General features: G+C 38.4%; 3 protein-coding genes and 1 pseudogene across 3 annotated transcripts in view; 1 reads left to right on the forward strand and 3 right to left on the reverse strand.

Annotated features, from left to right (window-relative positions):
• Nucleotides 1–2965: 2965 nt before the first annotated feature.
• On the reverse strand, nt 2966–4896 carry LOC111453648 (annotated as a pseudogene).
• Nucleotides 4897–5699: 803 nt separating this feature from the next.
• On the reverse strand, nt 5700–7879 carry LOC111453889 (cytochrome P450 81E8-like). The gene is made up of 2 exons (XM_023095179.1): nt 6954–7879; nt 5700–6543 (listed from the first exon to the last, which is right to left on the reverse strand). The coding sequence occupies exons 1-2, from the start codon at nt 7824–7826 to the stop codon at nt 5932–5934; spliced, it is 1485 nt and encodes a 494-aa protein (XP_022950947.1). The 5' UTR covers nt 7827–7879; the 3' UTR covers nt 5700–5931.
• A 1470-nt stretch (nt 7880–9349) lies between these two features.
• Nucleotides 9350–11375, reverse strand: LOC111452969 (cytochrome P450 81E8-like). The gene is made up of 2 exons (XM_023093869.1): nt 10196–11375; nt 9350–10126 (listed from the first exon to the last, which is right to left on the reverse strand). Exons 1-2 carry the CDS (start codon nt 11081–11083, stop codon nt 9518–9520), a joined length of 1497 nt encoding a protein of 498 aa, XP_022949637.1. The 5' UTR covers nt 11084–11375; the 3' UTR covers nt 9350–9517.
• Nucleotides 11376–11769: 394 nt separating this feature from the next.
• LOC111453387 (WD40 repeat-containing protein HOS15-like) overlaps nt 11770–14784 on the forward strand; it is an 11228-nt gene continuing 8213 nt past the window's right edge. Inside the window, exons 1-3 of the mRNA XM_023094472.1 lie at nt 11770–12051; nt 13731–13876; nt 13980–14385. Of these exons, the coding sequence (XP_022950240.1) occupies nt 11991–12051; nt 13731–13876; nt 13980–14385 (613 nt within the window). The 5' untranslated portion in view covers nt 11770–11990. The remainder of the gene's footprint in view (nt 12052–13730; nt 13877–13979; nt 14386–14784) is intronic.

A 14784-nucleotide genomic window follows, 5' to 3' on the forward strand; every position in this document is an offset into this window, starting at 1 on the left:
TGATCAGTCCTTACTGTTCTTAGCCATTTCGCATGGGAAATGTGTCCCCACGTCGTACAGCCCATTAGCTGCATGGGAACGGGTTGGGTCGCGCCCCCCATAGGAGAACTATATGGGCGTAGGGGTATTCAGCACACCCCTAGGCTAGGTACCATGTAGTTCTAGATAGCCATGTAGAGGTAGCGCCTCATAGAGAGATACCGACCATATTAGCTGGGCATAAGGAACCTCTAGGTGACTAATGAAAGGACGATGAACCGGTGAAACCCAAGGGGCAAGCCCCAATAGACTAGGGTTAGAACCCAATGTCCTAGAACCGAATTAGGGAACCGTGGGAGTTCTGTTAAATTAAGATGCGAAGAGAGCCTACAAGTAGGTGGCTTACTGAGTATAATTTTTATACTCATCCCGTTCTCCTTTATTTTTCTCAGGTGTTCACTGGCTGCTGGTCGAGGTAGAGGAGCGTTTGAGAGTTGTACAGTCACAGAGGGGGTCGTTCCGGAGCGTCAGTCCCTTTTCGGTCTTTTAGAGTCTTTTGTATTTCATTTTATATTTGCAATTTCTTTTGTAATAATTAACAAACGAAATTTCTCTCTTTTGTTTTTAATTCAAAGTATTTTTATATTTTTACTTTGGTTTTTCTTTTCTTCTACTTTCTTTTTGTTTGTTTTCGATTTCGTTTCTTTTGGTTCACGGTCTGGTTTTCGAACCCTCGAAAATCGGGTCGTGACATAAAAAAGGGGGGGAATTTATTCTAATAAATTATGGAGAATTTAGTGATTTAATGAGAAATAGTTGCATTGGCATCCATGAATTAACGAATATGAAGTAAATTGAGGGAAAAGGATGGAATTTAAACTAAAATTGATTCCAAGATGGACGAAGAGAGGGGAGGGAGTTCAAAAGTAACACGTGGGAAGTTGGACCACCCCTCCTTTCTCCTTCCTACCATTCAAATACTATTTCTTTTTCTTCTTATTTTCGATGGACCTGGTTGTGTTTCAAATATTCATTTAATTAAATTTATCTTAATCATCACCTTCAACTTTTACTTAATATTTGTTTATTTTTTTAAGTAAACCATTTTAAATATGTTTTTATTTTATCAAAAATGAAATTTAAGGTACGTTTATATTTAGCTTTTTTTTTATACTTATAAATCAATTTACGTTTGGTCTTATATTAATATTTTTTTATTTTTTTTCTTAGATATAGGATATTTTTCGATTGGGAATAAAATTCCAGAGAAATAATAGGTTGAGTTCATATTGCGAAGTTATGATAATATAGAATATTCGAAGCTACAATAATATAAATTGGAATATTGTACAAATTATAGATGCAAAATAATAAATGAATACTCAATTACCATTTACACGTATAGATAGCTGTTTCGATTGTAACAAGACTTTCGAACATCCGGTTATCAAGAATTTGTGTTTTTTTTTTTTTTTTTTTTTAAGAAAAATAAAATATAGCATTAAATATTAGAAATGCAATACCTGAGAAAAAGGGGCTATATATATATATAAATAGAGAGATTTTATTTCAAAATAAAACTATTAAAAAAATACTATTTAGATTTTATCTATTAATGTCTAATTGTAAATTTAAGTACATATTTGAACTGTAGTGCTTCAATTTTGTTTTTACATACATAATATTAAAATATATGTAAAATCCAAAATTGAGTATTAACTTTCATTTATTTGTATGAAAGTTGAGCATCTTAAATTAAAAAAAAAACATTTTTTATGCAACAGTAGGAGTTTTAACTGACTAAAATTAATTTATTTAAATAAGTTCCCAATTTTATATTTAATATAATGGATTTCAACAAAAAATTCAAAATTGTAAAAATTAATCTATTATATATAAATGAAAAAAATTCCCGTGCTAAAATTTAGGAAAAGTGGCTTTGGAGTCAAACACTATCTCCAGAAAGGGGACCCACATCGGAAAGCTTCATTCACCGTCCATGGCCACCCATCGCCCTTATATAAAGAACCCAACCACAGTTTCAATGCAAGTAGAGAGATGCCAAACCAATCCTTTTTCTTCTTTCTCCTGCTCCGTTCTTTATGCTCTCGCCGAATCTAAACTCTCCGGCGATGCCCAAGATGAAGAACTCCTCTTTACTTCTAATCATGGTGCTAATGGCCGCCACACGGTTTCTTCCTCTCGTGGATTGCAGACCGCTCCGATCCGGTTCAACGATAGAGCACCAACGTACCAACAACGGCTCTGCTATTTCCGACTCGGAAATAGCAGCATCGTCGCCAGAAGATTCCGGTAGCCGATCGAGCGGAGACGGCGGCGTAGCGTTTACGTTGGCTTCAGGACCGAGCAGGAAGGGTGCTGGCCATTAAACCGAACATATTCTTTCCCCATTTCATATTGCCAATTCTCTTTTTTGAAAAGTGTAAAAATTCAATTTTCAATTTCTAAACATTGCTTCACATAATTATAATTATTTAGTTCATACTGTAATTTCTTTGCCTATTATAAATTATGCGACACCAATATTTACGACATGTTCTACGGCATGTCTGCATGTTATCATCATGATCGAGGTCTCAAATTCCACCAAAATTAATTGAAACTACAAATTAAAAAATAATTAAATAATCTTCAAAACTATTTTTTAATACATTATTCTCATCTGCCTTTTTAGTTTTAAAATATTTAAATCACATAAAATTTAGATTACATTTATTTTAATTTTTAACGGCTTAGATATGTATATTTATTAAATAAGTTATGACTCAATGAAATATTTTAGATTTTAAATATTTAAAAATTAGGACAAATTAAACAAAAGTAGATTACTAATTCTTTATTTTTGATCCATTCTAGAAGCATTTTATTGGGTGGCAGAACTTTATGTGAATGAATATGTCGAATTAATTTTGAACAATATAAATTATATTTTTTTTCTTAATATAAGATATTTATTTGATGGGTTGTCAGATACAGGTACTTCCTTGTACATGCAACTTCCAAGTACTAAAACGGTTAAGCTCCATTAATGATGGCACGATTTTCAATCGAACAGATTGTGGATGATAGGACGGGCTTTGCACATAGCTTCAAGAGGCACCGCCTTGGGCATGGTGACGCCTCGCCCCTCCCTCATATCCACTATCTCTTCGCCAACCCTCTCCCACTCGTAGCACTGAAACAGCGCAGCCAGCGTCAACCCCATTGTTCGTTGCGCCATAACCGATCCAGGACACGATCGTCGTCCAACTCCAAATGGAACCAACTTGTACAACATATCGCCTTCAGACTCCAGGTGTCTGTCTGGATTGAACCGCGTGGGGTCTTCCCATTGATTAGGATCTCTATGGAGGGCCCATGCATTAACCAACACAATTGTGTCTCGAGGTATTTTGTAATTGCTTATGGTGCAATCGTCGGAGGTAAGATGCGGCACTAGCAATGGGGAAGCTGGGTTTAGTCGAAAGCCTCTAAGATCACTGCTTGAACATCAGGTAACTTAGACGCGTCTGATTCATCCACTAGTCGCTCTTGTCTGATTCATCCACTAGTCGCTCTTGTCCTATTTGAGTGTCCACCTCCTCTCTAGCCTTTTTTAGTATCTCGGGATTGTTGAGCAAGTGAGCCAGAGCCCATTCCATCGTTACAGCTGATGTGTTTTAAAAATCTTAAATAGAAATATGAAAGAAAAAGTTTAAAAGGAACGATCGGTTAGTGGTGGCTTGAACCGTGACCTGGACCATTCCTTTGATTATTTGATCATTATAGTAGGTAGGGTCTGACTCTTGCAGGGACAGCAAGTTATCGATCATGGTGTCCCGTCCTTCTTCCTTGTTGCTGCGATGCTGGTCGATCAGTCCCTGCAAGAACGTGTTCATCCTCTTTCCAAGTTTCAAAAGCTTCTGTCACAGTTTAGTGCAACTTATTTTAGTTTGAATTAGTTATGAAATATATGATATTCGTAATTTTCCATAATATATTAGTTAGAAAATATATCTTAGATATCGTAATCAGTTCAATTTGAATAGTAGTATATTTTATTTTATTATCAGGATTTAATTAGTTTATATTTTCTTGGTAGACATTATTTAGTATCTTGTATCCTGTTTAAAGGTCGTGAATATCAATGAAGATTAGAACATTCTATCCCAATTCTTTTCCTTATTCTTAAAATCTGTATTCTTTCGTTGAGTAATAATATTTTCATATCTATGCACACTTTTGAGTGGTAGATATTGCGTCAGCTTCAGTCGAACGCCTTCGAAATCCAATTCAGAATCGGAATAAAATCTCCTGGATACCATACGCCTGCCACGGACGCAGCCTGTTTAATCATTTCTCTGAACTGCCTCGCCTCCTCCTCGTCCGTCACATCGGAACCGAAGTACCTCTTTCCAGCCGCGATTCTCATCGAGATATTGAACGTAAGTTCCGAAATCAGAGATTGCATGTCTACCTTCGAGAATCCACGGAACGAATTCCTCGATAGCTTTCTTAGTAACCGTTGCAGTTCCTCCATCCGGATCCCAGCGAATTGGTTGAGACGAGACGCTGAAAATATCTCCATTGCGCCGATTCGGCGGAGGTTGCGCCAGTGGTCGCCATACGGCGACCCGACCACCGTAGTACAGTTGTAGGCGACGAGTTTGCCGATTAGAAATTTAGGACGGTTGGCCAGAACAACGTCGTTCTTAGTGAAGCACTCCTCAACAGCCTCCGACGATGAGACGACCACCACGAGGCGAGAGCCTAACCAGAGAGAGAAAACTGGTCCGTATTTTGCAGAGAGGTTCTGGAAAGTTCGGTGGACAGGGACGGCGGAGTAGGCGGTAAGTTTCTGCGACGGCAGAGGTTGAAAAGAAAGAGGAAAAGGCAAAGCAGAGAGTGAACCTCCATATCTGTGCTCGTCTGGAGGGAGAGTGGGCCAAGGTCAGCTATATATACACGGAGAAGTGCGCTCCATCCACGTTTTATAACCCACCCAACTGCTTCATATCATATAACTATGAAAGTTCGTGATGAACATTCGACGTCTCTCTCGCCATAACCATCACACATTTAAACTTTGTGGACGTGTGGAAAGGACACAAGTATTCTTGAAGTTTCGTTGAGTGCTAAGTTAGGAACATGAGTATTCTTGACTATTGAGCTAAGTGTTACTTCATACCTCAAAAGGATCTTATAGATGTTCATATATGACTAAAAGCGAGTCTTACATATGAATCTAAAATTCATAATAAACATACATAAATAAAACAAATAGGTAAAGGATAGTTAGAATATTTTCAAGATTGGTATCAATACAAAACAATCGAACGCTTCATTGGGAACTCAAAAACATGTAAAAAGAATTAATGAAGCTCAAAAACATGTGAAAAGAATTGGCCACCATTAAAATATAGATTAGCTTGCAAAATCGATTTAAGTTTGAGGTTTAATTAGATAATTATATAAAATTTCAAACTTAGCTATTGTTTAATATAAAGTATTTATTTCATTGGTTAATCAAGCCGAATAAGCCCAATGAGCCTACTGATCCTATATACCTTTTTGGGGCCAATTAGTTGACCCAACATTAACAATGAGGTTAACATCTTATATGAGGTTGGCCACTCGATTAACATCCCAAAAATTTATAGATAAAATATTCTTGAAATAATACAATAAGTTATAGACAAAATACAAAAAAGACAAATAGATTATAAAACATATTAATAGATACAATAAATTAACAAGCTACTAGACAAAGACACAAACATCTTTTTATCCTACTTCAAATATAATACTGAAACTAAAACAACTTTATTTTTTTTTAAGGTAAATCTGGTGCTTCATTGCATATGCAGCTCAAATCTCGTACACTATAAGAGGAGAGATTACAGATGCATATTGGTTATTAAATGTACACAAGACCTCTCAATCCAATAATTTTCAATTAAAAAGGTTGTGGATGATAGGCCGAGGTTTGCACATAGCTTCCAGTGGAACAACCTTGGGCATGGTGATACCTCTTCCCTCCGCCATATCCACTTTCTCTTCGCCAATCCTCTCCCACTCGTAACATTGAATCATCGCCGCCAGGGCCAACCCCACCACTCGTTGCGCCATGCCCGACCCAGGGCACGATCGTCGTCCGATTCCGAATGGAAGGAACTTGTGCGCGTGATCACCTTCTGACTTTCGGTGTCTTTCGGGATTGAATCGCGTGGGATCTTCCCACTGACTAGGATCTCTATGGATGGCCCACGCATTAACCAACACAATTGTGTCACGTGGTACTTTGTAGTTGCTTATTGTGCAATCGTCGGAGGTGAGATGCGGCACTAACAACGGAGCAGCTGGGGTCAGCCTAAGAGTCTCGGAGATGATTCCTTGAAGATACGGTAACTTGGGCACATCTGATTCTTCAACTAGTCGTTCTTGTCCAATTTGAGCGTCCAACTCCTCTCTAGCCTTCTTCAGTATCTCCGGATTGTTGAGCAAGTGAGATAGGGCCCATTCCATCGTTACAGCTGATGTATCCGTCCCTGCTAACAGCAACACCTACAAATTTAAGCAGCTATTCAGTTTCACACCCAATATGTAGAAGGAGAGATAAGAAGATAAAATACTCAACAGAGACAAGTCGCTTTCAAGTTACAACTAACTATGGAAAATGATTCACTGAAATGCAGCCGCCTCATACTACCATAGGTATTCAATAGTCTATATGCCCCTAATTATCACCAAAATATAAATTATATATAATATATATATTTCTGGTAAATGTTATCGTTACACGTGAGACGTTCGATCAACCAGGGCCACATTTTATTGCGGTGTTCTGTCATTATTTTTATCTTTCTCCGGGGATTATCCAACACAGAAAGAAAATTGCCAAATTGTGGGGGGATAACCAACCGAATCGAAATGTTGAGATAAATAAAAAGATAGTGAGAAATAACGGAAAGTACCAGAATAATTCCTTTGATGATTTGATCTCCATATAATTCAGGCTCCGATTGTTGCAGAGACAGCAAGTGATCGATCATCGTGTTCCTTTCTTCTTCCTTGTTGCTCCGATGCTCGTCGATCAGTCCCTGCAAGAACGCGTCCGTCCTCTTCGCAAGTCTCGAAACCTTCCTCTCGAAGACATTCGGAATCCAATTCAGCATCGGAATGAAGTCTCCCGGATTCGAAACTCCTCCCAACGATACAATCTGTTTAATCAACTCTCTGAACTGCCTCGCCTCGTCCTCGTCCGCCACGTCATCACCGAAATATCTCTTTCCGGCCGCCATTCTCATCGAGATGTTGAACGTCAGTTCCGAAATCGTCGATTGCATCTGTACCTTCGAGAATCCATGGAGCGAATTCTTCGATAGCTTTCTCAGTAACCGTTCCACTTCGTCCCTCCGAATCCCGGCGAATTTGTTCAGGCGAGAAGCCGAAAAGATCTCGATCGCGCCGATTCGGCGGAGGTTCCGCCAGTGATCGCCGTACGGTGATGCCACCATCGTAGTGTAGTTGTAGCCGACATGTTTGCCGACTAGCAACCTAGGACGGTTGGCAAGAACGACGTCGTTCTTAGTGAAGCACTCCTCCACCACCGCCGATGATGAGACGACCACCACGAGACGAGATCCGAACCAGAGAGAGATTACGGGTCCATATTTTGCAGAGAGCTTCTGTAAAGTTCGGTGGACGGGGACTTTGAGATAATGGAGGTGACCGATGATGGGAAGAGACGGCGGACCGGGCGGTAAGTTTCTGCGTCGGCGGGGACTGAGAGCAAAGAGGAGAAAGATAAGGGAGAGCAAAAGGTAAAGCAGCGAGCGATCTTCCATTACTTGTTTTGTTCGATATAATTCTTATTTTGGAAGTGAGAACCAAGGTCCAGGGTTGGGGTATATATATATTGAGGCATTTATTTAGGCTTCACCTGATTTGGCAACCCGACACGTGGCCCAATTTACAGTACATCCTTTCGCCCTTTCTTTTTTTAAATAAATTAAAATATACGAGGGTGAGAAAAGGATAAGGCAAAAATGAGAAAATACATTATTGTGTGCTGTCACGGTATTATTGGGCCACGTGGCACCCAAGTTTGAGGGGATGGAAATTGGAGTGAGCAAAACTTAATATTGCAAGATTTTTAACTTTCAATTTTTTGATCATATATTTATTCTTTTAATATTTTCTACTTTTTAATTCATGAGAAAAATACCATTAAGTCATTGAATCAGATTTGTTATCTGAAAAGTCATATGCTTCCCCCACCTCCCACGCCCATCTTTTTCGATGTTTACAGATCATTTGAAGCTCATCCCTTTGCATTCTCTTGTTTTTTTTTCCCTGTTTAGTAAAAAAAAAGAAAAGAAATTTATTTTGATTAGTTAATTATCCATAAAGGAAAACAAAAACCTGAAAAATACCCTTTATTTCAAACTAATTAGTTCCAAATCCCATTTGTACAGATTTTATTTTATTATTTTGAAAATTAACTAATTAATTATGATATTATATGTGAATATTTAGATCTAAGTTGATGATATTTTTATCAATATATTTTAAAGTATAAATTGATAGTGGTTCAAAATAATAAAACAATAGAGATAAAGGAAAAAAAAAAAAACAAAAGAAGAAGAAAAGTTGTAGTGGAATTGACGTTGCGGAAATTTGCGAGCGTCATGGAATGCGTAACGGAAAGTGGGAATTACATGACGAATGCAACGACGTCGCTTTACGCCTCCATCCGTTAGTGCCGCTAGCAGTCGGTTCCCACATTGTCGGCGGCGTGTCGGCTGCCCCCATCGCTCTCTGCATTGGAGTTTTCTCTTATTGGATCAAATTTTTCTTTTTCTTTTCTAAATTTTCTTTTATTTCCAACATTAAAACGAAATATTTGTATATTTAATTCGATATAATTATTTTTCATTATTTGGTTAGTGAGTATTTATTTTAAAGGAGAGGAAAAAAAAAAACTATACATACTCGATTTCTTCAACATATAATAAATGCGGTGGGTTAGGTATTTCTTTCTTTTTTTAATATAAAAATTTAATGAGTGGATGATACGTTTGCACAAGTTTCAAATATCTATTAGTATTTAAGAACCTTAGGAATTGTGATCTGTGGTTGATATTATATAATTATTAAATTATTATTATTTTTAATAGCACCAATATTATTGGACAAAATAACACAAATATTATCTTTTAATGTTTAGACTCTATAAAAATAATATAATTTCAATATTTAATGACGTCAACTTTGATTCCACTTTGATCGAGTTCCAATCATTTTTGCCCTTTCAAAATTGATAGTTTTGTTTGAGTTTAAATACATTTTATTGCATCACATGCTCTTCTTTCATATCGTTTGACTTGTTTTCTCGTGCAACGTCAATGCCAAGAAAATTAATATTATCATTATGCTGCAATATATATATACATATAGCCAAACAATGCCAAGAACAAAGGAACTAAGGAAGTAAAAGACAAAGCACACATGTTTATAAATTTGTAATAAATAGTCCTCAGTCAAGAAGGTTATCCACGGTGGGACGAGCTCTGCACATGGCCTCCAACGGCACCATCTTCGTCATTGTGGCACCTACCCTCTCGTTCATGTCCAAGTCTTCTGCTCCAATTTTCTCCCACTCGAAGCACTGAATCAGAGCCCCCAAAGTTAGACCCATTATCCTATGCGCCATGGCAGACCCAGGACAAGCTCGCCTTCCTAGTCCGAAGGACAACAGCTTGTGTACCTCGACTTCTGACTTTTCGTATCGCTCGGGTTTGAAACTTAAGGGATCCTCCCATTCGTTTGGATCCCTATGTATGGCCCATGCATTGACTAGCAGCATCGTGTCACGTGGCACGTCGTATCCATGTATTGTGCAGTCATTGGCTGCATAATGGGGCAACAACATTGGAGCTGCGGGAGTCAGCCGCAGAGTCTCAGAGATGATTCCTTGAAGATATGGTAGTTTGGACACGTCCGGTTCTTCAACTAGGCGTTCTTGTCCAATTTGAGTGTCTATTTCGTCTCTTGCCTTCTTTAACACTTCAGGATTGTTCAATAGATGACACAAGGCCCATTCAACTGTCACGGCCGATGTGTCGGTTCCCGCAGTCAGTAACACCTACAAATCAATTGTTACTAATAATACAATTTAGAGCTATTTGAAGTATTTAAAAAAAAAATTATTTACCAGTATAAATCCTTTGATTATTTGATCGTCATAGACAGCCGGTTGCGATTCCTGCAGAGAGAGCAAGTGATCGATCATCGTGTTCCTTCCTTCTTCCTTCTTCCTGCGGTGGTCATCGATGAGCCCCTGCAAGAACGCATCCACTTTCTTCCCCAATTCAAACAATTTCCTCTCGAATCCCTTCGAGATCCAGTTCAGAATGGGGAAAAAATCCCCTGGATTTGATACTCCTCCTGCCGCCACAATCTCCTTAATCAACTCCCTGAACCTCCTCGCCTCTTCCTTGTCCGTCACGTCCTCGCCGTAATACCTCTTCCCGGCCGCCATTCTCATCGAGATGTTGAACGTCATCTCCGACAACGCCGATTGCATTTCTACCTTCGAATATTGATGGATCGAATTGCGCGACAGTTTCCGCACTAATCGTTTCACTTCATCCCTCCGGATATCGGCGAATTTGTTGATTCGAGATGAAGAGAAAATCTCGATGGCGCCAATTCGGCGGAGGTTCCGCCAGTGATCACCGTATGAAGCCCCAATCATGGTAGTGTAGTTGTAGCCGAGGTATTTTCCAATTAGCAAACGAGGACGGTTGGCAAGAACGACATCGTTTTTAGTGAAACACTCCTCCACCGCTGACGACGAAGATACAACGACAGCGAGGTTAGATCCGAGGCGGAGAGACATAACAGGACCATATTTGGCGGAGAGATTCTGGAAATTTCGATGGAGTGGCTTTTTCAAGAGATGAAGATGGCCAATAACCGGAAGAGATGGCGGACTCGGCGGTAAGTTTTTGCGAAGTCGAAGAGATCGAGTGATGAGGTTGAAAGCAAAAAGAAGAAACAGAATGGAGAAGAAAGAGTAGAGGAAAGTGTGTAAATCCATGGCGTTTGAGTTAAAGCTCTGTTACTGAAATGGTTTGGGATTCAATTTGTTGTGTGTTTATAGTAGAGACGGAGAGCCGTTGAGTAGCCTCCACGTCTGGAAATTTTGAAGAGTATAATTGCAGAGATGAATACGAGTTCCGTGAATGAATTTTGAAATATTCTATTTTTCTTCACGAGTCAGCGCAGCCAGCAAGAGAAGAAAAGTCCATCGAGTATCGTCCACGTTCTAATTGGCACAGTTCAAAATTAAATTTCAATAATCTCAACCATATATTGACCTTGATATTTTTGTAGCTTCTAGACCTCCTTTTTTATCCATAAATTTAGCATACCCCTAATGTTGTTATAAATTAACAGAATAATTTTGGTCGGACTCAGTTATGTTAAATAAAGAAAAGAAAGTATTATTATTAATTTTGTTATTCTCTTTTAAATTTTAGTGTGAAAATGGACTAAAATATGAGACCCAAGTTTTGAGAAAAAAAGAAAAAGGTTAAAAATAGGGATGGGGAAGAGGATTGTAATTTTAGGAAAAACAATTACAAAAGCTAAGTTTGCAGTCACGGGATCCGCCAGCTGTCAATGACAGATGGACAAAGTAAATGAGGAGAACCGCCAGATGTCCGTATAGCATTGGTGGGTCATCAAAACAAGGCTCTAAGACGCCGCACCGTAATGTCATTGACGGTTCTCGTTAAAGTGACCGTGGGTTTCTTTCTCTCTACGACTTATTCGGCACCCTGGAAGCCTCAAAGCTGCAGTTTCACCGGCTCTCCCATTCCCGTTAACATAAAGCGGGTTTCCGTTTCATTCTTCCCTCCCACTGACCTTCACTGGAAATCTCTCCACCTCGCCCGCATGATCGTTTAACCCTTCTCCGGCCTCCCAGCCGGCCTTCTGCTGCCATGACGTCCATCACTTCCGTCGAATTGAATTACCTCGTCTTTCGGTACCTTCAGGAATCAGGTGGTTTTCGCCTTTCTAGCTCCTTCTAACTTTTTCTACTTTGGTTTGGTATCTTTTCATCTGTTTGGATAGATGAGGAATTTTCTGCAATTCGCTTTCATTACAGAAGGAAATGTTGAGCTTAATTTTTTTAATTTCTTTTTTATTTAGAAACGTAGCAGACAAGGATTGGTTTTTGAGCTATCTAGGGCTAGAAATTTAGTGTTCGTGTAATCGAAATTTTTAGATCAATGCAACTCTGGTCGGTTTGGTTTACTTGAGCTTTCTGTTTCTTTCTTCTTCTTCATTTTTTTTTTTACATTGTGTGTGGTTCTGTTAGGGTTTTCGGTATTTTGATGTGGTGTTAATAAGTGAGTTCTAGAGTAGGTTAGGCTTTGCATACGCGAGTGATGCACTATCTACGGCTAAGAGCCTGGCGCCCCTGCCATTTTTTTTGCTTGGCGCGAACAATGGCAATAGTCTGGGTAACCGGGTTTACGAATTTTGGCTTTGTCATTCCCTTTCATTGAAAGGAAAAACTAGAATCTAAGTACATGCGTTTTCATTTTCATACACAGCAATTACTTTGAAGTGTACTTGAATTTAGACCGTGGATGACCAAGTAAGCTCTCGTCTGTCATGCTTAGCTTTACCTCTGAAACGATTAGAACCCTAAGTTGAAATCTAAGCACTGAAGTGAGGAACAGTTTAAACGTCCTCTTGGGTGTTCTCAAGATCTGTTGAATACCATCTTTGTGCTAAATGGATGTTCAAAATAATAGCAACAAAAGGGGATTGACAGAGGGCCCTTCATATTCCACAAAAGGGATGGGAGGGTGATAGGAAATTTCCTCCTCCACTCTAGAACAAGTATGATCAGGGAAAGAAGTCACTCTATAAGTTTGAAAAAACCACTACCAAATCCTCTCAACAAACAAACAGATTCAAAGCATGCGATCAAGCCTCAGATATGTGCTTGCTTGAGTCACAATCCACAGGAAGAATCTGACCTACTTTTAAACTAAAACCTTCTAGAGTTGGTAAGATGTGTAAATAAGGACTTACCGGTGTTTTACCTTAGATGACCCAAGAGTCTAGGCCCTTCTTGGTTTTCGTTTGTCTCTTGTTGATTGCTCAATGGGAAGGTAGTGCTTGAACCCAAGTGCTGAATCAAACATGTTTGGATCTAAAAGAATAAGGAATCAACTTGGCTACCTTTGTTGAAAGGGTATTAGGGCAATGGTTAGAAGTGAATCTAGAATATAACACCTACCTTGGCTCCTCAAAAAGATTCTTCCACCCACTAGACATTACAAATTTTCAAACTTGGAAATTGTTGGAGACTCCATAGGATTAGAATACCTTCCGAGAGTCCCCAACATTGAGAGTGTCCAATTCTGAACCCTTCCTCTCTGTATACTTCTAATCTAGGTGAAACATCTGTGCCTAGTTTCTCTAGATTGTACTTCTTTCGATTAACTTTTTTCTGACAATGTTGAGGTATATAGGTCTCAGTCCTGAAAAATGAATTTCTTCTAAATACAAGTTTTTTTTTTTTTTTTTGCAAATATAAAATCTCAAGCCGATTGTTAGTTTCTCTCTGAAAGTTCATTTTCTGTTCATTTAAATTTTTTTAACCAATCTTATATCTAAGAAAACAAATTCTAATATTTTCCTTTTGTTCTCCATTTCCTTTTTAGGTTTCATACATTCAGCCTTTGCTTTAGGATATGAAGCTGGCATTAACAAGTGTCCTATTGATGGAAATTTGGTTCCACCTGGTGCTCTAGTTACTGTTGTACAGAAAGGGCTTCAGTATTTGGAGATGGAAGCTAACTTGAGTAATGTTAGCACAATATACTTCTTTTCTCTCCTATCTTTGTATGCTTGTGTCTATTTAAAATCTATGCAGGCTGCAACCTGAGAAACTTTTGTGTTAATCTTGTCAGAATGACACAGATCTAGATGAAGATTTTTCATTCCTACAGCCTTTGGACCTTATTACAAAAGATGTCCATGAATTGCGTCAAATAATCAAAGATAAAAAGAAGAGTTTACCAAAAGATAAAGAGAAAGATAAAGATTTAGATAAAGAACTTGAAATTGAACGGGGACGTGTAAGAGAGAAGGAACGACGCGAAATTGAAGTTGAACGTGGACGTGCAAGAGAGAAGGAGCGACTTGAAAGGGAGAAAGAAAGGTTGGAAAGGGATAAGGAGCATGATAGGGATAGAGATAAAATAGAGAAGGACAAGGAGCGAGAAAAGCATCATGAGGACTTCACAGATAAAGATATGGTTATGGATCAAGATGAAAAGGTTCATGCAAACCAAGGAGAGAATGGAGTTTTTGGAGGTATTGTTTCCTCAGTGTCTTTCTTTAGTCCATGTTTGTATCCTTGAAAATTACCATTATATGTTGTTTTCTTTTCATAGTCTGTCTGTACATACCATTGCCTTTTTCTCTATTGTGTTTTCCAGATACTATCAGGTTTTCTTTAAACTGTTTGACTTAATACATATCATTTTCTTGGCGGATAATTTAGTCCTTATGTATGTTTGTTACATTTGGTTGGCATTATTAATTTGATCCGTGAATTCATATGAAGTCGCAAGAATGTTAAAAGTGAATGGATACTTTAAATTACTCTCTAGTGGATTTTGTGGGCTTGTTTGTTTGTATGCAAATTATTTCACTTTTTCTCCATGAAAGTTTGACTTTTTATCAAGGCAAAAAAAAAAAAAAAAAAAAAAA

This window comes from Cucurbita moschata, unplaced genomic scaffold, assembly GCF_002738365.1.
Source record: "Cucurbita moschata cultivar Rifu unplaced genomic scaffold, Cmos_1.0 Cmo_Scf00015, whole genome shotgun sequence".
Taxonomy (NCBI): domain Eukaryota; kingdom Viridiplantae; phylum Streptophyta; class Magnoliopsida; order Cucurbitales; family Cucurbitaceae; genus Cucurbita; species Cucurbita moschata.

Bases quoted from the DNA above. Each gene is read 5' to 3' on its own strand.
- LOC111452969 (XM_023093869.1), bottom strand. From the start codon at position 11,083: ATGGATTTACACACTTTCCTCTACTCTTTCTTCTCCATTCTGTTTCTT. The intron at 10,127-10,195 runs GTAAATAATTTT...ATTGATTTGTAG, and splicing joins TAATCAAAGGATTTATACTG to GTGTTACTGACTGCGGGAAC.
- LOC111453889 (XM_023095179.1), bottom strand. From the start codon at position 7,826: ATGGAAGATCGCTCGCTGCTTTACCTTTTGCTCTCCCTTATCTTTCTC. The intron at 6,544-6,953 runs GTACTTTCCGTT...TTAAATTTGTAG, and splicing joins TCATCAAAGGAATTATTCTG to GTGTTGCTGTTAGCAGGGAC.